Raw genomic sequence first — 24,752 nt, 5'->3', positions numbered from 1 at the left:
AGATCGCATAGGATATCCACACTCGCAAGTATGTGGTGAATCCTTGACAACAAAGCATCGACTCCTATATGTGTTGTAACTGTACCCAATCCCGACACCTGATGACCCCAATAGAGTCGATAAACGAGTCAAAGTACAGTACTAGCATATAGAGTCTCAATAATGTTTCAAGTAGTAAGGACTAATGGTGTACAACCAAAACCACGAACATTATCCACTCGATAAGTGATAACCACTTGGAAAGTCCGAATAGGGTAGTTCGATCATTCATCATATGAATATCCATTTGCATGCTTTTAACATCTCCATGTTCATTACCAATGAAACGTGGTACTTGGCATTACAAATGCTAGTCTCAATCTCGAGCGATCCTTATCCTTATTAGCGGACGACTCAATTGACTAGAAACTGTTTAGAATATACAGTGACTATAAGATGTGTTTCATAATAGTGATCTCTCTTTATTCACTATCTCATCTTACTTACACTATAGTATATTCAAGGTCTTTATCAAAACAACAATAGTATATCACAATATAACAATATGAAGAAAGACAAAGAAAATGCCATTAATGAATGTAAATTATATTAAACAAAGATTGTTTATACAAAGAGTCATAAAAGCCCTTAGCCACAAGTTGGCTAACCGGGCACCCACTCTTTCAATCTCCCACTTGCCCTAAATCCAACTAGTCATACTACGTAATCCCATTGCTTTGCGATGTTTGTCAAACAATGGTCCTGGCAAGGGCTTAGTAAGTGGATCAACGATATTGTCTGTAGAGGCCACTCTCTCGACAGTGATGTCTCCTCTTTCCACAATCTCCCGGATGATGTGGTATTTCCTCAGTACGTGTTTGGATCTTTGATGAGACCTTGGTTCTTTTGCCTGAGCAATGGCACCAGTGTTGTTGCAGTACACCGGAACTGGACCAACAGCTTTAGGAATTACGCCCAACTCTTGGATGAAATTCCTCATCCAAACGGCCTCTTTAGCAGCAGCTGATGCTGCAATGTATTCTGCCTCAGTGGTGGAATCTGTTGTGGTGTCCTGCTTGGAACTCTTCCAAGAGACAGTACCGCCATTGAGCATGAATACAAATCTAGAGGTTGACTTCGAGTCATCCACGTCGCTTTGGAAGCTAGAGTCGGTATAGCCTTTCAATTTCAATTCTCTTCCTCCATAAACCATGAATATATTCTTAGTCCTTCTCAAGTACTTAAGAATATCCTTCACGGCTTTCCAATGCATTTGACTGGGGTTGGCCTGATATCTGCTCGTGACACTCAGAGCAAAGGCTACATCTGGTCTGGTAGATATCACCCCATACATAATACTACCTATGGCTGACGCATATGGTATGTGTGTCATTTTCTCTATCTCTTCGTCAGTCTTGGGACACATAGACTTGGATAGAGAAACTCCATGACACATAGGTAGATGTCCTCTCTTGGACTCATCCATAGAAAACCTTTTCAATATGGTGCCGATGTAGGTTGCTTGAGTGAGTCTTATCATTCTCTTAGATCTATCTCTATAGATCTGTATCCCTAGAATATAGGAGGCCTCACCCAAATCCTTCATCGAGAATCTACCTGATAACCATATCTTTGTTGACTGCAACATCCCTACGTCATTCACAATGAGTAGGATGTCATCAACATAAAGCACTAAGAACGTCACCGTATCCTTAACTACTTTCTTGTACACGCACGGTTCCTCCGGGTTTTTGATGAAACCAAAGTCCTTTATTGTTTCATCAAATTTCTGATTCCAACTTCTTGATGTTTGTTTGAGACCATAAATTGATCTTTGAAGCTTGCATACCTTATGTTGGCTTCCCATGGATGTGAATCCCTCGGGCTGCATCATATAGATTTCTTTCTTAATGTTTCCATTAAGAAATGCAGTCTTCACATCCATTTGTCATATCTCATATTCATACCATGCTGCTATGGCAATAAGGATTCTTATGGATTTGAACATTGCGACTGGTGAAAAGGTTTCATCATAGTTAACTCCTTGTCTTTAAGTATAACCTTTTGCTACCAATCGTGCCTTGTAGGTTAGTACCTTTCCATCAGGCCCAAGTTTTCTCTTGTAGATTCATTTACACCCTATTGGAACAATTCCATCAGGAGGATCTACTAAAGACCAAACTTGGTTTGTATGCATCGAGTCTATTTCCGATTGCATAGCATCAAGCCATAAATTCGAATCCGCATCAGAAATTGCTTCTTTGAAGTTTCTTGGATCACATCCAATGTCAGGTTCACTTTGATCCCCTTCAAGAAGAAGACCATATCGAATAGGAGGTCTAGAAGTCCTCTCGGATCTCCTAGATGTAGGCGTGTCCACTGAAGGTTCTTGAGGTGTGAGATCGTTATTTTGTATCTCAGGTTCTTCTCGAATTTCTTCGAGTTCCATCATCTTGTCTTTCTTATCTAATAAAAACTCCTTCTCCATGAAGGTGGCATTCCTCGAAACAAACACTTTTGTTTCAGTGGGATGATAGAAATAATATCTGATTGAATTCTTCGGATATCCTACAAAATAACATAAGGTGGATCGACTATCCAACTTATCTTCCACTGTCTGCTTCACGTAAGCAGGACATCCCCAAATCCTCAAGTATGAATACTTAGGAGATTTGCCATTCCATAACTCGTATTGAGTTTTATTCACTGCTTTGGTGTGAACATTGTTCAATAACAACACCACTGTTTCAAGTGCATAACCCCAAAACAAAGAAGGGAGCTCAGTGAAGCTCATCATAGATCGAACCATGTCCAACAAAGTTCGATTGCAACGCTCCGAGAAACCATTCAGCTGAGGTGTCATAGGAGGAGTCCACTGAGAGAGAATCCCATTCTCTTTTAGATAGCTCAAAAACTCGGTACTTAAGTATTCTCCACCTCGATCCGATCGAAGTGCTTTAATACTTCTACCCTGTTTGTTTTCTACTTCAGCCTTGAATTCTTTGAACTTTTCAAATGATTCAGACTTATATTTCATTAAATATAAATACCCATACCTAGAATAATCATCAGTAAAGGTAATGAAGTAGGTGTGACCAAATTTAGTACCGATACTAAATGGTCCGCAAATATCTGTATGGATCAAATCCAACAGATTTTGACTACGCTCAGGCTTCCCTTTGAAAGGAGATTTAGTCATTTTTCCTTTTAGGCAGGACTCACAAGTAGGTAGAGAGTTAATATAAGACATATCAAACATGCTCTCTCCCACTAGCTTGTTCATCCTTCTTGAGAAAATATGACCTAGCCTAGCATGCCAAAGGTTTGTCGGGTTTTGACTACCGTTTTTCCTTTTATTTGTTGTTGCCGGTTTATCAACATAATCAACTGGAACGTCTTTTAATTTTAAGTTATATAGATCGTTTTTAAATTGTCCATTTCAAATCAAACATTCATTCTTGTAAATATTGCAAATCTCATTCGCAAAATTGCAAGAAAGATCTTCTCTATCAAGAATAGAAATAAAAATAATGTTTTAATAAAATCTTGGTACAAATAAAAAACATCTCTCTCAAAATATAGCTTAAAATCATTTTGCAAAATTAAACGAATGTTTCCCATAGCTTTGGATTCAACTCTGGAACCATTCCTGAGCCTTAACTGGCTCTCACCCATCCTTAGCCTATTACTTCTTGTCATCATCTACAACTTATTGCAAATGTGAGATCTACATCTGGTATCCAATACCCAAGAAGTATTATTAAGTGAAACATTTATAAAATATATCCTCTGCAGTTCGTAACTACTCGATATATATTCTTTGCAGTTGCGCTTCTAGTAACCGAGTTTCTTGCAGTGATGGAAAACTTATTTAGACTTGTCCATCTTTGCATGTAATATTTGGCCTTGAGATCATGGTCCTACCATTTCTCTAGTTCGGCCAACCTTTCCGAAGTTACATCAGCCGGGGCTGTTTTCGGAGGAGCCTTTTCTAACACTTAGAAAATCTTTTCCGAGATCAGGACAATCTTAACTTATGGAACCATTCCTTATAGTTTGCACCAAAAAGTTTGTTTTGTTCGAGAATTGAAACATGTGGATTACGAAGATTCATCGTAATGATATACTGAGATGAAACAGACAATAATCGATGATTGCTTAATTAATTTACTAAGACATAAAATATGGCGATATTTAATTTTATGAATTTCACTCCCACTATTTTAACGATTTCACTACCCTCTAGTGAAAACGGGAAACTTGTTTCCTTAGTGGGAACATGGAGTCCAATTGACAAACTATAGTCCCGAATAATATCAGCCAACCATAATTTTCAAAAGGTAGAGCCCAATTGCTTCCAAAGCAATCCCCATATTTTTATCTCATGTCCAATAAGGGCCCAATAATTTGATGCCGTTTATTGTGACATATCAAGATTACCCATCAATATTAAGTTGTGATGGACGGTCGCCATGTGGATCCCCAATAATATGAGCCAATCCCATGGGAGTTTCACCCAACTTACAATATGTGTCGATCCAATGTACAGCTTTCCGACGAACGGGCCCCCCAATAATATGAGCCAGACCGTGCCCACGGGTAGCATCTCATACATTGATCGTTGATGGAAGGTAGGAACATTTAAACAATATTTAAATTCCCTTTTATAAATCTTGATATCAATTTTAAATCATATTTAAAATAAGGGATTTTTAATTTTGAAAATTCGTCTCATCTTTTAAAGTTTGTATGCTTGCGGGATTCATACAATTTAGTCTAAAAATGCATACAACAATAATATCATATATTATTTAAAGGATGATCGATCCCAATCACTAATCGACCCGTGGTTGCCAATCACGAGTCTAAGTCCAATCCTAGGTGATATGCAGGTATGCAATGCAATCCTATTACATTGAGCTTCCAATTTACATTTCTTCGATCTTTATTGTCTGCTGGGCCCACCATTGTCTTCAAATCTTTATCTCCCACTACGTCTAATAAATTTACAATAAATTTCGATGACAAGTAGGGGATATATATTTAAGGGTGGGAACGGGCCATAAACCAGACCTACTTTTTATTACAAATGACAATTCAAATTGGGTCATAAACCAAGACCATTAATAAAACTCAACAACAATAAAACCAAATGTAAACAACCTAACATACACCTATAATATTGGTCATGGCAATCAATCATTCTTTTATCCAATAATTAATTCAATAATTAAATAATTGGATAACATGCAATGACATCATAATTAAAAAGATGAAATCAAATTTTATCTCATCCTTTCATAAGATCATATCTTATCATCAATTGTACCAAAATAATTAATTTTTATAAAATCTAATTTAACGGATAAAAATTATAAATTTTCCAAAAATTCAAATTTATCCAAAAATTAATTTTAAAAATTTCGGACTCAAACAATTTGATCTGGCGCCTCGCGGACCAATCAAAAACAATTTTTGATCGAACCAAAAACTAAAATTTCAAAAATTAAAATTCTGAAAAAAAAAATAAAAAATTTAATTTTCCGGGCTGCCCGGGACGTTCCCAGGCAGCCCCGCCCCCACGTGGGGCAGGGCAGCCCCTTGGCTGCCCTGGGCAGCAACCATTGCTGCCCTTTTGGGCAGCGATCTCGCTGCCCCTGGGCAGCAACAATTGCTGCCCTTTTGGGCAGCGATCTTGCTGCCCCGGGCAGCGATGATCGCTGCCCCGTTGCCCTATTCAAATTTAATTTTCGTTTTTTTTTCCAAAAACCGAGGCTTAAAAATTTTGTACAATCGATTAATTTTAATCGTTTGATCAAAGTACAACCTGTCTCTGACGCCACTGTTGGAACATGCGTTCTCTGATCACACGGATGTGATACCCGGAGCAGCGGAAGTTTAAAAATTTTATTTTTCGATATGGAACGATTCCATATCATGGGTATCAAATCCTAACGATTAAAATTGTTGCAAGTAAAAATATAAATACACAATTAAATATTTTTATCTCTTCAAGCTAAGGCTTGATTATGGACTCCAACAGAATTTAATCTGCACTTCTTGTAAATCCCGGGAACCGATGACTTGCTCGATCAATCTCCAGAATTAGGTCCACGAATAGAAAACAAAAACCCTCTGATTGATTGCACTAGAAATCAATCAGATGTTTATCGAAGAGAATAAACAGATTTGATCTGTCAATTCAGAATGTAATTTTTCACAAAAATTACAGACTGAATTATGTCAAAAAGGAGAAGAGAATTTTGAAAATTCCCTTAGAATATTATAAGTGATTTTCAAAAATTTCAAGGATGGAATACCTCTAATTTTCGAACACTACACCTATATTTATAGATAATTTCTAGACTAGATTAAGTTATAATTGTATTAGAACTCTAACTCCTTAGAGCCCACAATCCATAACTTAAGCCCAACAAGCCAAGCCTGTTATTATAGAAATTAATATAAAATTCATCGTGACTCCGATTGCTAAACTGATTTTACCAATGTGCACAAAAACCATTTCTGCATCTTTTGAAGTCAAGATAATTTTTCTGAATCCGAATTCAGTGATTTCCAAAAATGTCCATCCCTATGTCATTTTAGGAAATTTCACTCCCTTTAGTTAAGAAGTCCAACTTCTCTTTCATTAAATTTAACTCTTTAAATTTAACTATCTCAACGTGGTTTAGTAATCCATTACTTGTGTGACCCTCAATGGTTCAGGGATACAGCTAGCCGTGGGCTCACAACTCCTTGTGACTCGAAACAACAATTTCCGACTTACCCATCGAATCATGGTAAGAGCGCCTAGAAACATCGCCCCATGATTCCCTAGGTATCACTGATAGTGCCTGCAAGAACCAGTAGATTTTGGTTAGCGTACAGTACGGTCCCTTCATCCATATATTCCGATCGAATCAACAACCATTGGTGCATCGAGAGTCATTCGAGATTCGATAACTATGCATTACATGTTGGAGATCAAATAGTGACATCGCATGTGTTACTAGGAAAACCGAGTAACCTAAAACACATCATGTACTCTGGCCAGAGATTCGTCACACTAATATCTCCTCAGATCGCATAGGATATCCACACTCGCAAGTATGTGGTGAATCCTTTACAACAAAGCATCGACTCCTATATGTGTCATAACTGTATCCAATCCTGACACCTGATGACCCCAATAGAGTCGGTAAACGAGTCAAAGTAAAGTACTAGCATATAGAGTCTTAATGATGTTTCAAGTAGTAAGGACTAATGGTGTACAACCAAAACCGCGAACTTTATCCACTCGATAAGTGATAACCACTTGAAAAGTCCGAATAGGGTAGTTCGATCATTCATCATATAAATATCCATTTGCATGCTTTGAACATCTCCATGTTCATTACCAATGAAACGTGGTACTTGGCATCACAAATGCTAGTCTCAATCTCGAGCGATCCTTATCCTTATTAGCGGACGGCTCAATTGACTAAGAACTATTTAGAATATACAGTGACTATAAGATGTGTTTCATAATAGTGATCTCTCTTTATTCACTATCTCATCTTACTTACACTATAGTATATTCAAGGTCTTTATAAAAACAACAATAGTATATCACAATATAACAATATGAAGAAAGACAAAGAAAATGTCATTAATGAATGTAAATTATATTAAACAAAGATTGTTTATACATAGAGTCATAAAAGCCCTTAGCCATAAGTTGGCTAACCGGGCACCCACTCTTTCAAACCGCCAATGTTGAAGGGTAACGAGAATGCAGTTGACTACGAGTGTTGGTTGGAGGACATTGATCAGTTGTTCGATTCTCTCGACTATTCAGATGATCGCCGAATCAGGTTTGTGGTTCATCAGCTTCGGGATGTTGCAAAGAGCTGGTGGATTTCGATGAAGAAAGAACTAGAGAATCGAGGTACGATGGTTTCTTGGAGTGTGTTTAAAATTGAGTTTTACAAAAGCTTCTTACCCGTCTCTTAAAGAAAAGATAAAGGGGCCGAATTTGCTACTTTGAGGCAAGGGAATTTGAATATTGAAGAGTATGTGGCCAAGTTCGATAGCATGTTGAAATTTGCGCCGCACTTTGCCGATAACAAGGAAGCAAAAGCCGACCAGTTCATAAATGGCTTGAATCCCAAAATCTTTAAATTGGTAAATACTGGAAGGCTCGATAATTTTTTCGATGCTATGAATCAAGCAAAGGAGCAGAAGCAGGTTTGATGAGACAGCGAGGATCGCAGTTTGTACCTCAGCAGCCGAGACAGTTTCAGAATCAGCCGTCTAAGTTTCAGAATCAGCCACCGAGATCTGAGAGAGGTAGCAGTGGCGGTAACAGAAAGGATTACTTTCGTCCAAAAGAGAAATAGTTCAAGAAGCCAGGGAGCAGGTCTTCTAGTTCCAGTGGCTCGAAGCAATTTGGATCAGGACAGAGTTTTGGATTTTTCGGCATGTCTTGCAACAAGTGTGGAGGTCAACACCCCAGCGATCAGTGCAAAGGAATCTTAGGAAGCTGTCACATATGTCAGCAGCCTGGACGCTTTGCCAGAGTTTGTCCTTAGCATGGTTCTGATCGAGCACAGAGTAGGAGTTCTTCAAGACAGTCAGCTCAGCCTGAGAGGCAAGCTTCTGCAGTCCACTCCTTTCAGCCACAATAACAGACACGACAAAGAGGTAACCAGAATGCAAATCACCCTCCTAGATAGCAAGCGAGATTTTTTGCTTTGAATGAGGATCAGGCTCGGCAGCACCTGACAATGTTATAGCAGGTAACTTGTCGATTTTTGGTTATCCTGCTCATGTTTTGATAGATGCGAGTGCATCTCATTCATTTATATCTGAGAAGTTTGTTTTGATGCATTATTTGCCTTCTGAGTCATTACCTGCTATAGTTGTTGTTACTTCACCTTTGGGTGGGGGAATTGTTTCTGTGAAATTGGTTCGGAACTATGAACTACGATCCGATGGGTATATGATTGAATTGGATTGCATTGTACTTGGATTATCAGATTTTGACTATATTGTTGGTATAGATGCATTAACCAAGTACAGAGCTACAGTTGATTGCTTCCAGAAAGTAGTTTAATTCAGACGTGAGATGGCAGAAGAGTGGAAATTCTTTGGTAAGGGTTCTTGATCCAAGATCCCTTTAATATCTTTTTTGTCGATGAATCGTTTGTTACAGAAAGGAGTAGAGAGATTCTTAATCTATGCTATTGATGTCCTGAAGTCTAGCCCTGAGTTGATTGATATACCAGTGGTTAGAGAGTTTGTTGATGTCTTCCCGAATGAGATTTCTAGATTGCCGCATATTCGTGAGGTTGAATTTAGCATTGAATTGACATCAGGTACTCAACCTATTTCAAAAGATCCTTACCGAATGGCTCCGGTCAAATTGAAGGAATTGAAAGAGCAGCTTGAAGACTTGATTGCCAAGGGATACATTAGACCTAGTGTGTTGCCTTGGGGTGCTTCTGTTCTGTTTGTGCGGAAGAAAGATGGATCTATGCGACTTTGTATTGAATACCGCCAATTGAATCAAGTGACGGTGAAGAACATGTATCCTTTGCCTAGAATAGATGACCTTTTGTATCAACTGCAGGGTTCTTGTGTATATTCTAATATTTATCTGAGGTCGGGTTATCATCAGCTGAGGGTTCGTGAAGAGAATGTGCCTAAGACTGCTTTTAGAATGAGGTATGCCGTTCGGTTTGACTAACACTCCAAAAGTTTTTATGGGTCTGATGAATCGTATCTTTCAGCGTTATTTGGATGAGTTTTTATTATATTTATTGATGATATCCTTATCTATTCAAAGAGTAGTACTGACCATGCAGAGCACTTGAGGATCTTTTTGTAGATTTTGTGGGCCGAAGAGTTGTATGCCAAGCTATCTAAGTGCGAATTCTGGTTGGACCGAGTTGTCTTTCTCGGTCACATTATTTTTGGAGATGGGATTTCTGTCGAACCCAGCAAAATTGAAGCAGTTATGAATTGGCCTAGACCAACAATGGTGCCTGAAATTCGAAGTTTTATGGGATTAGCGGGTTATTATCGCCGATTGATCGAGGGATTATCGTCCATGTCAAAGCCGATTACCCAGCTGGCTCAGAAGAATGTGCCTTTTGTCTGGACTGAAGAGTGTGAGGCTAGTTTTATTGATCTGAAGAAGAGATTGACCAGTGCAACGATTCTATCTATTCCATCAGATACTGGAGGTTTTTCAGTTTATTGCGATGATTCTCACCGAGGTTTGGGATGTGTTCTTATGCAGAGAAGCATGTGATAGCATATGCATCGAGGTAGCTGAAGACCCATGAGACTCGATATCCGATTCATGATCTTGAGCTCGCTACGATTGTTTTTGCTTTGAATATCTGGCGACACTATTCCATCCCCTAATTTATTATTTCGGGATTTATTTTCAATATCAGATTAGTTAATGAATTTAGGATTTTTGAAATATATTTTATTAGTATATTAACTAGCTAATTATCCCAAGTATATTATATTAAAATTTCACCCTAAAATCTACCCAACCGCACGTAAAACACCCCAGCCGCCACTCTCATCCCTCTCAGCCGACTTCTTCCATCAGTAGCAGCCTCCATTATCGTAACTTAGAGATTTTTGGTTTGGTTTGGTGATCCGTTCATCCCGGAGCGTCGTACACGCGTCGTAGGCCTTGTTTTTATTCAAATCTATATCAAAAGCATGTCGAATTCTCTTTTTTAACACATAATTGTTTATGCATCAAAAACTTTTGATCTAGCATGGTTCATCTTAAAATTCTATGGAATTCACGCATGTGCATGAGTGATGCTCAAGTTTATGCTTTTTCATGTCTCATCCCTCACGTTTTTTTGTCATGGGTTCGATCAAGGCTGTTGGCTCATGGTTAGGGGGTCGATTTAGGGTCCTTAGGGTCACTGTTTGTGGTGGTTTGAAGCTGGACATGGCTGGAAACGAAGCCATAATCAGAAGAGGCACAACAGGTCGCAGGGTGAGCAGTTCTGGGAGATTTTATTGTGTGCAATGTAGGGTACGAGTTGTAGGCTGGTTCTAGTTGGGTTAGAACCCCAAGACCTTGGGGAAGGTATTACAGGTGGTGCTCCGGCCGGTAATTGCCGGACATGGGCGGCCAAATGGCCGGAATTTGTGACTCACGTTCTGCGCGCGAGTAGAAACTAGGCCTGTGATGTTTTGGTTTGTTCTCCTACTAGAACTGCCTGGATGTTGGCTAAGTATGGGTGGTGGTTTAAACGGCCAAAGATGGCCGGAGCAGGCGGCACGGTCAATTTTTCCAAATCTGCTCAGGGCTGCCGTGAGTTAGGCTTAGGAAAAGAAAGGCTAAGGTTGTGTCTAGGTTTTAGGTGGGTCGGGCTTGGTGTTTTGAGTCCGGGTCAGGTCTGATGGGTCATGGGTCAAGTTATTTGGGTCCGGGTCCGGGTCATGTTAGTCGGGCTCGGGTATTTTTATATTTAATTTAAAAATTAATTATTAGATTAGGTGTTTTAATGGGCTAAGCTAGAATATTAAAAATTATTTGGGCTTTTGATTTTCATGTTTTGGGCTTAAATAATTATTTAAATAATTGAGTCCAATAAATTTTATTGGGCCTGGGGCCTATGGAAATTATTGGGCCAAAGTTTCATGAACTGGGCTTAATGGGTCAGACTATTGGTTATTGGGTCTAGTTAGATGGTTAATGGGCTTAAGTGACTAGTTGGGCCTAAGTTTAGTGAGTCAGCAGTCTGTACAATCCCATGAAAAATAATGAGTCCATAATATATATTTAATTTATTTTATGCATGGACATTTATTTTACGTAAAAGTATAAATATTATGAAAATTAATTAAATATATATTACGAACAAATTTTTAAGTACATGCATTCGTGAAATATTTTTATGATGAAATATATGTTTGTTTGAGCATGAAAATATTTTATGGAAGTTGAAGTGATGTGGCAGTATAGAGGTGATTTACCACCGAGCATAGAGGTAGTTTACTACCGTCATAGAGGTGGTTTTACCACCGAGCACAGAGGTAGTTCTACTACCAGCATAGAGGTGAATTTATCCACTGCCACGTACGATGGTTCTCAGATTGATCAATCGCTCATGTTTACGAGACACACTCATGGATGCAACCTTCACAGTTATTTTATGATGATGACATGCTCTATTATGATATGTACATATTGTTATGGCTCATGATTATTACTTATGATGAAAGTTATGACATGAAAGATTATATTATGATGCATTATTTTAAGAGCATGCATGCATATTCATGTTAAGTATATGTATTAGTATGATGGTATGCTTGTGTGCGAATTTTAAACCTTGTTATTATGATATAAAACATGTTGTACCCCTAGGCTCACTACGCTTATATGGTGCAGATGAGCCTGAGTACGTTGATGATACTGTAGCCCCGACCGACGGTGAAGGCGTATGAGCTTCCCTGTAGACGGCGCCCGTGACCATTGCTTGTTAGTCATGTTTTAAACATTTTTCAGTTTTAACTAAGTTTTTCCGCACAGTTATTTTTATCATGGTTGGTTGAGGATATGTTTCTAATGGTTGCATGGTAGGGGATTTTTTTATATTTATTTAGTACGCACGAGAATCTTGTTATATTTTTGAAGTTTAGCGTTTATGAAATTTTATTGACATGCATTTAATTTATTTAGTTAAGTTTTTAATTAATTGTTATTTTTAAGTATTTATACATATATGTATGGGTCTATATGTATTTAAAAAAATTCTAGTAGTTAGTAGTAGTTTGAGTCGTTTCAGTAACCTTACATTTCCAATTAAGCACGCATTAAAATAAAGTTAATTACCATATATTCTTCATGATTCTAATACATCAAAGTGATAATTGGTGTTTCTTGCAAAGTTACAAAAAAGGCTAAAGTCGATTACTTTACATGTTATGGTGCTTAATGTTGTTATTCTCCTTTCACCATTGCTTATCAATAAACGTGGCATTCCCACAAATCCTGATTAGCTCGGCATCATGTAAGCCCACATAAATGTGGCATTCACAAAAAAAGCTCGATCAGCTCGACATCATGTAAGCCCACACATACGTGGCATTCTCTAAAGCCCAACCTGCTCGCACTCTAAGCCCATTAACTTGATATTCACAAAAGTCCGACCCGCTCGACACTATTAGTCCATTAACTCATCAGCACAATCTAAGTCATTTAGCTTGAAAAATATATAAGTTCGACCTCGTGCTCGGCAATAACAATTATTCTTTACAACTATTTATTTGAGCTCGATTTTAGCATGATGTTTTTTACTACCGTTTATTTGAACTCGGTGTTTATCAGATTATTCTTTATAGCTCTTTGTTTGAGCTCGACTCCAACCAAATCTTCATCTACACCTATTTCTTTCAGATTGTTGTCGAACGGCCCGGATCATCATTCTATCAGATTGTAATTCTATTTAATCATGATCTTCTTGGATACGTATTATCACTTCGAATCTCTACGAACTTCTTATGACAATCAATATTGTCTTGGAATCCATCTTATACTCAGCCTTTTGTTAGTTTCGATATCTTGACCCAACTTCTTATTGAGCAGTATAGTCAATATTGGCTCTTTTGACGAGTTTTTATCGAATCGGTATGATATATGTTTTGATTATCTCTTCAGTGTCTGACGACTATATTAATCACATTATTTGGCACATCTCAGTAAGCTCACCCCGTCGCAAACGCTAAAAAAACATGTCTTTCTACTAAACTCTTTTTTTCGTTAAATTTCTTATTTCAAGAGTAAGGTTGCTCAAAGTAGGTCAATTATCGTGTATTTTTTTTATTATTATTGAATGTGATTTTTCTTGTATATTTATGTTGCGTTGGTTTTTTTATTTAGTTTTTAATTATTTTATTTTGGACTTTGGTCTTCGAGATTTTAATTTCTTACATATTTTAGTATTTAAATTATAATTTGTATTTGTTTTGTTAGATTTTTTTTAACAAAAAGCAAGTATTTATGTTTTCTTAATTTGATGATTCTTACTATGCCTGTGTTTTAAATCTTTCAATACAATTTTTTATGTCATTTATATATTTAATTGCAAGAATTTGAAATTTTTATTATTATATGAAACTAGTGTATTGATTCTTTTTGTTGGAAAATTTAACAGTAAATAAAATCAATGTTTAATCTTTTATTAACATCTAAAATATATTTTATATTGTGTTTATATTAAATCTCATATCAACGATCAATATTTTTTATTATTTAAATTATTTTTTGTATTTGTTTTGTTGGATTTGTATTGTGAATTATGACGAGAACAAGAAAATTTGAATCTAGAAGTTCAACGAGAAAAATAAAGAAATGCAATAGATTTATTAAATTATACATCGTTGATTGTTATGTTCATTTTATTATAGTTCGTATGTAATATTTTTATATTTAATAAAAAAATTATATAGACCTTAAATTAGCATAGGTCCTCCAATTTTTTGGAAACGGCTATGATTCTTCCATCATTTCACTCTTCGTCATTTTTTTTCGGGAGGTAGTATTGATCATGATATGATAAAATCCTATCATATCTTTATTTATACATTAAAATTCTATGTGAACCGGGATTCTCTTCTTATAAATAAAGGATATCTAACCGTTATTAAGGTTCGCTCATATATGCCCTCTGCATGCTCTTAGATGCTCATTTATACACTTTTACACGCTCTCAATACGTATCTTACACATTTCATATATTTCTTTTACATGTTTTTCATGCATTGTAATTTCAATACATTTTTTATCGAATTCAATACTAATTGAGCGTCGGAGTGACTTCGTCTCCGGGCCAGGCGAAGTCATCTCATTTGTTGTTTTTGATACACAGAAATATTATAGGATAATTTGATTCGGTTTATTAAAGAATTTGGTTTGTTGATTATCGGTTCGAGGTAATTTAATGAGTATGAAATTTTTGATCGCATCAATATTTTAATTCATATTCTACCTTGATTGTTTTGGGGAAAAAACGTCTTATTATATATTTAAAAAATTTTATTATAAAAACATATTAATAGTATTTTATTTTCGAAGAGATCCAATTTTTTTGAGTTTGACTAAACCGAAATATTATTAGGTACGTGCATGTATAAAAATTATACTTAAAAAAAAAAAGAAATATTATTAGGTACGTGCATGTTTAAAAATTATACTTAAAAAAAAAAAAAAAGAAGAAGAGGAGAGAAGTTGAATTGATTGATCAGGAAAAAACATAAAATATTCAAATTCTCGCTTTCTGTAATTAATTAATAATTAATAAAATATATAGCAGCGGGAATGTTTGGAAAGGAGGACACGTGACTGTAATAAGGACACGGCTCGTTGGTTTCACCGGAAGCGCCGGTGGCGGATCAAACATGTTCACCTTTCTTGTTCTTCATACAATTTCGATTTTGGATATTTTCAAGGCCGAAGATTCCATGTTTTATCATGACAAAAAATTTTGTTGTATATGTACGAAACGATCGGTCGTTCATTAATAAGAAACGAATCATATAGTTTATTTGACACTTTATTTTGTCGTATTCGTGTTTATCTGACATTTTTGTTTTTAGTTTTGCGCATAAATCGTCACACTTTTTTGTTTTGTAGGTTTGACTAAAATTAGAGAATGTTTGAATATTAAAGAAGAAGTCAAACATTGTGTGTCACGTTGGAGTTTGGCCGAAAGTCAAGGAAAAATCATAAGAAGCGAAGAAGGAAATTTTTGAAGATTAATACATAGACCCTGTGCATTTTATGGAGGAAGGTCCGTGCATTTTGTGAAAAAAAAAAAAAGATATTCACTCCAGTTTAATGCACGGACCCGTGCATATTTTGGAGGAAGGTCCGTGCATATGTTTCGTAAAAAATTTTGAGGTAGAGAGCACCCGGATATGTACCCGGACCTTTGTCTAGGGTCCGTTCACTCTTATTTTAAGAAATTTTAAAATGCCCAGAGGTATGTACAGAGGTAGCATAGGGTCCATGTTTTCTTTTGGAAACGACGGCTAGGGCTTGAAGAGGAGAAGAACTGAAGAACACAAGCAAGACCCACGCACCATCGCTGAGAATTTTTTTATTTTTCTTCTTCTAATTTATTTATGATGAATTCAAACATTAGAATTTTGTTTGATTTTGATATTATGGAGTAGTCGTCTTTTGATCGGATCATGATAGGGCTAGACTATTGATTTTTGTTCATGAGTTGGATTGATTGATGTTTTGATTAATTTTATGTTTATTGAATAATATTTATGCATATTTCTTGCTTTTAATCTGGCCAATTAATCTCATGTTTGTTGTTCGATCTTGACTTGGAAAAGAAGAGAATGAAATTAGCTTCAAAAATATCAATCAACACATGGTTAAACTGACTAGAAATAATATTCGATTTCAGTGTGCGATTTTATGCTAAAGCTGAAATTCCATAGTTGCGAATGTGTTTTGTTTAATTAAATTCAATTAGGAATAATTGGACTATTAAATAAAAATAGGATTGTTAATTCTAGAAATAGATTAATAATCGTGATAGGGAATTTCATCGTAAACATATGTAATTTTTGCTTGATTAAATCCAATACGTGATAATAATTGAGTTCTGGTACCGTTGTGTATTCCTGGTCGTTTTCTTGAAATTTGAATTCGTCTCGAATTTATTCTGCTCTTAAATTTAATTAAAATATTTGCTTTAGAATAATTTATTTTATTTTAATTAGTTAAATCATTCATAAAAAAATCTCTCATTTTGATTTGTCTAGATTAAATGAAATAATTTATATCTTAGTAATTAAATAATAGTTTCTATGGGATCGACTTGGACTCAATCCAATTATATTATAACTTGACATAGTGCACTTGCTAGCTAAAATTTTCCAACCGAAATCGTCGGTCAGTCATCTCATTTGAAAACAAGAAAAACATTGAAGAATTTCAAATGCTTATTTTCAAGTGAGATAATCGACATCATCTCGTAAAAAAAATACACCAAATATTTTTTTTTGTGACATGGGAACCCATAGCCGCTAACTTTCGGTGCGCTCTGGGTAAACCTCTGAACTAACGCAATAACCTGCAAACTACGCTAATCAGATAAACCTAGGGGTGGGAAAAAATACCGAAATACCGGTAAACCGTACCGAAAAAATTACCGAAATTTTCGGTATTGGTATGGTAATTTTTTTTTCGGTATACCGGTATATACCGAAATACTGAAAAATAAATTTTTTTAAAAAATATATATATGCAAATTTTCGGTATACCGACAATTTTTCGTTATACCAAATTTTTTTGAATTCGGTATCGGTACACGGTATAGATTTTCGTCATATCGAAAGTTCGGTATACCGAAAATTCGGTATATTCGGTATACGGTATGTTATCGGTATGGAAAAATTCTATACCGATTTTTTCGATACGGTATACGGTAACCGATTTTCGGTACGGTATACCATACCGACCCACCCCTAGGTAAACCACATTAGGCAAGCCGTGTGTGACAGGCTAATCCAAGAAGCTTCTGACCTATGATCAAGAGTTCACCTATTTCACCAACTTGGACACCCCCGAGGCTACCAAACGTTTTTCTACAAATATAACATAGATCACCTTGCAAACCGACACATCTGCCATTGTGTGATAGTAGCCATGCTAAAAAGAGTTATGAGCTTAATATACAAAATTTTTGGTGACTCGTATAATTTTTCGGCGAACCACATTTTAGTTATCCTATACATATGTATAAAAAAAAACCGAAAAAGCACGTAACCTCCTGTATGAATTAATCATATTTTAAAATTCCAATGTCTATTAAAATTAGGTGTACCCTATAATTTTCTAATACAAGTCTATATGTTTTTATTCACGTGGATCTTATTAAGAAAACCAACCGGGAGAATACCTATTCCATTCATACTCTCGAAGTTTTAACCCGGTTCAATCCATCTTATTTATAATAATTAAATAAATCATTTTCAAGGTATATTCAGAGTAGTTCTCATATGATACTATCTCATGAATCTATATCCATGATATGAATCTATCTGATCCATACATATACTCAAAATCAATATTTTTGACATAAAAAATAACTTGTGTTCTTCACACGTGATGCATGCATATATATAAAATTTTTTGTTTTAATTAATTTAGTGTTAATTTCAAGATGATATAATGAATTAGTAGACACGTGCATGTACATTGTTGAATAATTTTTTTTGTTAATTTTAGGATAATATGATGAACAAGTATTCAAAAGTTTAAATAAATATAAAACAATATTTAGTAATTTAAGAAATTTTAAAATAATATAAAATATTATAATTATTGATAAATTACAAATAAGTTATTTACTCTAAACTCCATAAACTTATCAATATATTATATTGTACGTATGGATAAGAATACAACTGTAATTTTTAATTAGGCTTCACTAACGAAGGTTGTACTTTAATATATAGTATAGTGATTAGATTTCTTGTCTCACGTTTATAATAAAAAATTAATATATTTTATAGGTAACTCAAATAAGAGATATATCTTACAAAACTGACTCGTGATATCATCTGACAAGAGTTTTTATAATAGTGTAGATAGATAAATATTTTTGTACAGGTCCGATCAAGTGAAATCTATTTAACTGTTAAACAATCTTATAAAAGTTTTTATATAATCCGGTACCCAAATGTTAGGGAAATGCATAAACAAAAGGGACTAAAATATGGATGGCCTAATTCCTACCCAAAATTCATAAATGAGGCAAAATCTGCCCACAAAATTGGAGAACTTTTACCGGACGCTTTTACCCCTGATACCGGGTGTTTCGGTTCTGTGGCTGCTGCTTACGAAAGACATAACCCGGAAATGGGTTTTAGAAATGTTTTTCACTTTGCTTCTCCCAAACCCAGAGGTTTATATTATTTATTTATTTATATAAAATTATTTCATTTTTCTTGCTTTTATTTTAATTTCTCTATTTTTTGAAGAAATTTCGGGGATCTTGACAGATGATTCGTTTGATTTCGCGGTGTGAGTTTGGAATTCAAGCTTGAATCGTTGTAGAAATTTCGTGCAAAATCGGATCAATCGTGAGGTAATTATCCATCCTGTTGAATTATACTTTATTTCATTTCTCTGTTTCTTGATTTGGTGTTATGGTGTCGGATTATGTTTGAATTATGTTCAGAATTCGGTTTAGATTTGGAAGCATCGTAGTTGGAATGTTTGGGATTATATGAGTTGATCTGCAAGAGGAATTGTTTAAATCTAGTGTTTTGTTTATTGTGATCAGTCGAGGAATTGGAGTCGATCCTACGGAGATCTGATCAAAATTTGGGGAGCTGTTAGTTTTGGCTCCGACTTTTTTTATAAAAAAAAAATTGAAAAAAAAAATAATAAACTTTTATGAGAAAATTGATGAATTTGTTGTAACGAAATAATGAATTGGGATATGAATGAATATTTGGCGTTGATTGATAGCTAATTGATTAGCACTTAGATAGTGGTTGACATTAGCCAAGGATCTCTTGAGATATTGGTTGACATTACTGTACTGTGTTGCTGAATTTGATTATCTCAGAGTGGCATGCTGCCTAAGATATGGCGCCAAAGAAGAGTCTGGATGGTTGCCTTACTCCTGCTATTCCTAGAGCTCCCAGATCGATAAGGGTAATCACATATTTGAGAATCTGTTGTTTTTCAGTTCACATATTTCTAACCGTGCCCTTATATTTTTTTTGTCTTAATAGAAGAGAAAACCGCTTAACAAGTCAGTTGAAAGCAACAAACTTTGTGCCTTCGAACTACTTGCAGCTGTAGCTGGTCAGTTATTACAAGAGAATGAAGGCTCCACGCCCGGTAATGTTGCTGAAGAAAAAGCCCATTTTGGCACTGGCAAAAATGGAAATCAGAAGGAACAGCCTGAAGATGATAAAGCTTTGAAATTGGAGAATTACGACCATAGAAGTTGCGCTGAGAGTGCCTTTTTTCCAGAAATTTCAGTTCAGGGGTGCAATCACTTTTCTAACTTTAAGGGACTAACACGAGCAGAAAATGGTTCTGTTGTAGAACACTCTTCTGTTGAAAGTTCTGATTCCCCAAACAAGGTTGATTGTGATATAAAATTAGTTATTTCCGAGGAGAAGAATGCAGATGGTGTCATTACAAGTGAAATAGACGGATTTCATCAAAAAGTAGAAGTTAAACCAGAAAAAAACGTAGAAAACGACAAAAATAGAATTGCAAACTTATCTACATCTAACAGATCCACCGTAAAGGATCCAAGCAGAGAATTTGTGAATACTGATATACGGTTTAACTCAGAGAGTAGTGTACATTTGTCCTTGTACAGGGATCCCATTGATGGTGCTTTATTGAGAAAGCGCTGTAACAGTGTAAAGTTAGGAATTAGAGATGATGACGAAAATTCTTTTGGGTGCAATAAGTTGCGCACCAAGCTTAGGTCCTTTCAGCCACGTTCATATACTGAACATCATAGAATAAGGAAAATGCTGAAATCTAAATACTGGAAAGTTGCTCCAAAAGTGAAGGATTATGAGCTTTACAGTACTAGTAAGTTGAGCCCATAATTTACATTATTTATAAACATAAATGGTTTGATTCTTGAATATCTACTGCAGATGCAATGGATTATCTTTCTTGCAGTAAAATGATTTTGATTTTCAGGAGAGAGAATGAGAACCTTTTGCCGATACAGGAAAGTTGGTTATGCACAAAAAATATGTCAAAGGGTACCTTTTAAGAAGAGGAAGTTGTCAGATAACAGCTTTGCGGTTGCTTATAATCAGAATCGCAGCAATGATAGCATCTTTCCCAAAAAGGGGGACAGGGGAGATGAATGTGGCTCATCTATGATCTTGCATGGAGGTCTATATTATTTTGTCATTTTGAGTCAAATTATTTGGTGTATTTTTGAATAATCATCTTAATGTCTTGCAGCAAGTGGAACATCTATTAACATGAAGGGTCATCAAAAAGCCAAGGATCCTTATGGTACCATTTTTTTTTCTAGCAAGAAATTCACTTCCCTTTTCAGCCTCATCCACAGTATTTGTACATGAATCATTTCTTACACTTGCTGTTTTTCTTTTTTTCTTTCAGTGAGGTTTAATATAAAATCCTTTAGTGTGCCAGAACTTCATATCGAGGTCCCTGAAACTGCGACTATTGGTTCACTAAAGGTTTGGTGCTAGCTCATTTTTCCAGTTTTTTAGCAGAAACTTTGGATCAGAATTGTTGTACATAATGGGACATAACCGTAGCTTAAACTGATTTTGGGGACGTGTAGCAAATCTGATAACTACTTATGAGTTGTCTGGTTTTCTTAATGTTGTTTTCTCAGAGAAACGTGATGGAGACTGTTACTTCTATTCTACGAGGTGGAATACGAATTGGGGTTGTTCTTCAGGGGAAGAAGGTTAGAGACAACAATATAACTTTGCAGCAGGCTTGTATTTCTCAGAGTTGCAACCTCAGTAACTTAGGTTTTACTTTGGAGCCGAATTATACACGTGTCCCTGAGTCCAGAGATCCCGAGAAGCCCCCCATTGTATTGCCATCTGATACAAACCAGCAATTACTAAGGTGTGATTATCTTTTATACTTTTTTGCTTGCTTCAATTTTCAACAGATAATTTGCTTGCTTCAATTTTTTTTGCCACGGGTACTCATCTCACATATTTGGTTTATTAATTTGAGTAAAATCTAGCAAGTTGTATGTTATCTTGCTATACATTTCCGATATGCTGTATTTGGACGGGAAGATTCCATACAAAGGATTTTAAATCCATCACAATTGTTTGGACACTCTTGCAATCCATGGATTTGAAATAGATCATTTTACCTTTTTAACTTGTTTATTAACTAATGTAATAAATTTCAAATTCTACAATATTGAGTCATTTGAAATCTTCCCTCAAATTTTTTTTTTCAAATTCAAATCCAAATCCTAATCCGAATCCAACCTTGTAGGATTTAAACTTTTTTATCAGAATAATTGCCCGCATCATATATATTTATTGATGTCGAGGAATGATGATGTTGCAATTGTTCCAGCTGGATTTATTTGAATTTCTGTGTTGACTCACTAATCATGTAACATATTCCCCAGGTCTCCTGCTACTCCGGGAACTGATTCTTGTATCACACAAGCCTCATATGATCGCTCTCTTGTTGATAAGATCGACAATATAGTCGTTAATGATGAACTTATCTCATCACCGAAAACTCCTACTAATGTACAAATGGACATTATAACAGTGCCCGACTCAAAGGCTTTGGTTTGTGTCTCTTCGATGAATATGGAGGCATTTCCGGTAGCCACATTGAACCCAAAACACAAACATAGTGAACTTTCACAGCGTAGAATTAGACGACCATTCTCCGTACAAGAAGTGGAAGCACTGGTTGAAGCGGTTGAAAAACTGGGTACTGGGAGGTATGAATATAGCACACCATTTTGAAGTCAGTATCGAGTACGTGTTCGAATTATTAGTGGTCTTCATTTGGATTTAATTTCCATTTGCACAGGTGGCGTGACATTAAAATGTGCGCTTTTGAGAATGCAGATCATAGAACATATGTCGACTTAAAGGTGAGAAATATGCACCATCTATTGTTTAAGTAGCATCAAACTATTACTTTCTTGGTTGAAGAATTAAAGTAGTATACTTTCTTGGTTGAAGAGTTAATTTCTCAAATCGCTCATGCTATTATAGATATAATATTTCTAAGTCTCAAGATTGCTTTATTGTATGAAAAGGCTTAAGAGAATCACTCACACATGCCGTGTCAGTGAGTCAGAACCGTTGGGTGAGAAATAGCAGTTAACCCTTCAGATGTAAAACTATCGACTGTGTAATTTTCTAGGCACGTGACTTTTATGCTCCAGAATATGTTGTGAAAATTCACGAGATTGCCCATCGACTGCCAAAATTCTATCCATATATCATTTTTTTTGGAGCTAGTATGTCATGGTTTTTAGTTATGCAGGATAAATGGAAGACTCTAGTCCACACTGGAAGCATATCCCCTCAACAAAGAAGAGGGGAACCTGTGCCACAGGAGTTGTTAGATCGTGTCCTTGCGGCTCACTCGTATTGGTCACAGAATCAGGCGAAACAAGGAAAAGAGCTGGTGGAGACTCCAAAAATCATGGTTGCTGACATGGGATTTGAAGGAGCTTGAAGGATGATTACTTATGATTGTTCTCGGTGTAAAATGTTTACCACTAAAGTATATGATATTACATGTAGATTCGCAGATTTTTTTTTTTTTTTTTTTTTTGTCATTTTTATGTTCGATGTCATTTGTAACACTTTCACAGTACTTGAGGATTTGATTGGCACCTTTGACTTGCTTTGTATAGACATTAATATTTGAAAAGGATTAATGGTGAAGTATATTTACTTTTAGCAGAAATCAGTCTACATTTTGACTGTTTTGCTCCTATTGTGTACACAATTGTTCGACTTTGATACGATTTAGCTGGTTCGAGGCAGCCACCCTCCTAGAATGGGGAGCAGGAAAGATGGAGAAGAAGTTCAGAGAGGAATTGAGATTTTTATTTTTATTTTTCAGCAATATACATTCATGTTTGATTATGTGTTTCACTCATCTATTAATACTTTCTTGTCATGTACCAGCTCTCTTTTACTTCTCATTCTTCTTTTACTTGTACGTAATCATATACATTTCTTATCTAACTCCCGTTTATTTCCTTCTACATAATCAACCAACTCTGCTAGGATGCTCCTCATTCCTATACTTCTCTTGCTTTGTAATTCTTCTCCAGTTGTATCATTACCCTTCCAGTGAAGCAACACCTTGTCCTCAAGGTGAAAAGTAGGATAAAGCTTGATAAAAACCAGCATATCTTCCGATTCCCACGAAGTCTCCTCCAGAGGCAGGCCTTCCCACTGCACTAAAAGCTGCACAACGTCAACAGAACCCCGCTTGATCGTGCGAGACCCTACGACAGCCAATTTGATCCATATCTGTCGAAACATGCATCCTTGCAACAATTCTTTTTTTCAACAGTATATCATTTATTAAGAAAAAGCGAAATGACTAGCAAAATACTCAACATGGAATTTTTATGTTTGTTTCTTGTTCTTGTTTTTTTGTTTAATTTGAGAGATGTGGATGGAGAACTGATTAGGTGTCAAAACAAAGAGAGACAAACTCTTCTCAAATTCAAGCAAGAACTTGCAGATGAATATGATGCTTTTTCGTATGAGACTAATTCTTGCCTAAAAAAATAGTACATTAATGTGTTCCGGATATTCTTCTTGGGTAAAATTTATCTACACGAATGTTTTACGATAATAGTAAAAGAAAATAAGAAAATTCTATCCTTTGACTTCGTCGACATCTCGTTAACGTGTGATATATTTTTATCTAATTTTTAGTGTTTTTTTTTCATTGCACTAACTTTTGTAATGGATCTCTCTATAATTTTAAACATACAATCTATTTGGGGAAAAAATGCCCTATATTGTTGGTCCCAGGTGCAGCATTACGAGATAGAAACTATGAAAATTGAAAAATAAAATAGACACCAAGATTTACGTAGAAAACCCCCAAAATTATTAGGGTAAAAACCACGGGCAAGACCAAAAGATTCCACTATAATATTTGGAGAATTACAACCTCTCTCTGTGTTTTCAAAGAGACACCCACTCTCTTAATACAGGAGAAAACCTATCTCACA

General features: G+C 35.7%; 2 protein-coding genes across 2 annotated transcripts; both read left to right on the top strand.

Annotated features, from left to right (window-relative positions):
* Positions 1–7,731: 7,731 nt before the first annotated feature.
* Positions 7,732–19,055, top strand: LOC140862829 (uncharacterized). The gene is made up of 6 exons (XM_073265871.1): positions 7,732–7,906; positions 7,979–8,205; positions 9,173–9,307; positions 9,590–9,684; positions 18,715–18,932; positions 19,009–19,055. Exons 1-6 carry the CDS (start codon positions 7,732–7,734, stop codon positions 19,053–19,055), a joined length of 897 nt encoding a protein of 298 aa, XP_073121972.1.
* On the top strand, positions 18,912–23,455 carry LOC140860340 (telomere repeat-binding protein 4-like). Its single transcript, XM_073263314.1, has 11 exons — positions 18,912–18,932; positions 19,030–19,115; positions 19,602–19,690; positions 19,771–20,593; positions 20,708–20,908; positions 20,981–21,034; positions 21,143–21,222; positions 21,384–21,625; positions 22,152–22,478; positions 22,571–22,634; positions 23,033–23,455. The coding sequence occupies exons 3-11, from the start codon at positions 19,622–19,624 to the stop codon at positions 23,225–23,227; spliced, it is 2,055 nt and encodes a 684-aa protein (XP_073119415.1). The 5' UTR covers positions 18,912–18,932; positions 19,030–19,115; positions 19,602–19,621; the 3' UTR covers positions 23,228–23,455.
* The last annotated feature ends 1,297 nt before the right edge of the window (positions 23,456–24,752 follow it).

Source organism: Henckelia pumila, chromosome 4 (assembly GCF_033568475.1).
Source record: "Henckelia pumila isolate YLH828 chromosome 4, ASM3356847v2, whole genome shotgun sequence".
Classification (NCBI taxonomy): Eukaryota; Viridiplantae; Streptophyta; class Magnoliopsida; order Lamiales; family Gesneriaceae; genus Henckelia; species Henckelia pumila.
This window is presented reverse-complemented; position numbering and strand designations above follow the sequence as displayed.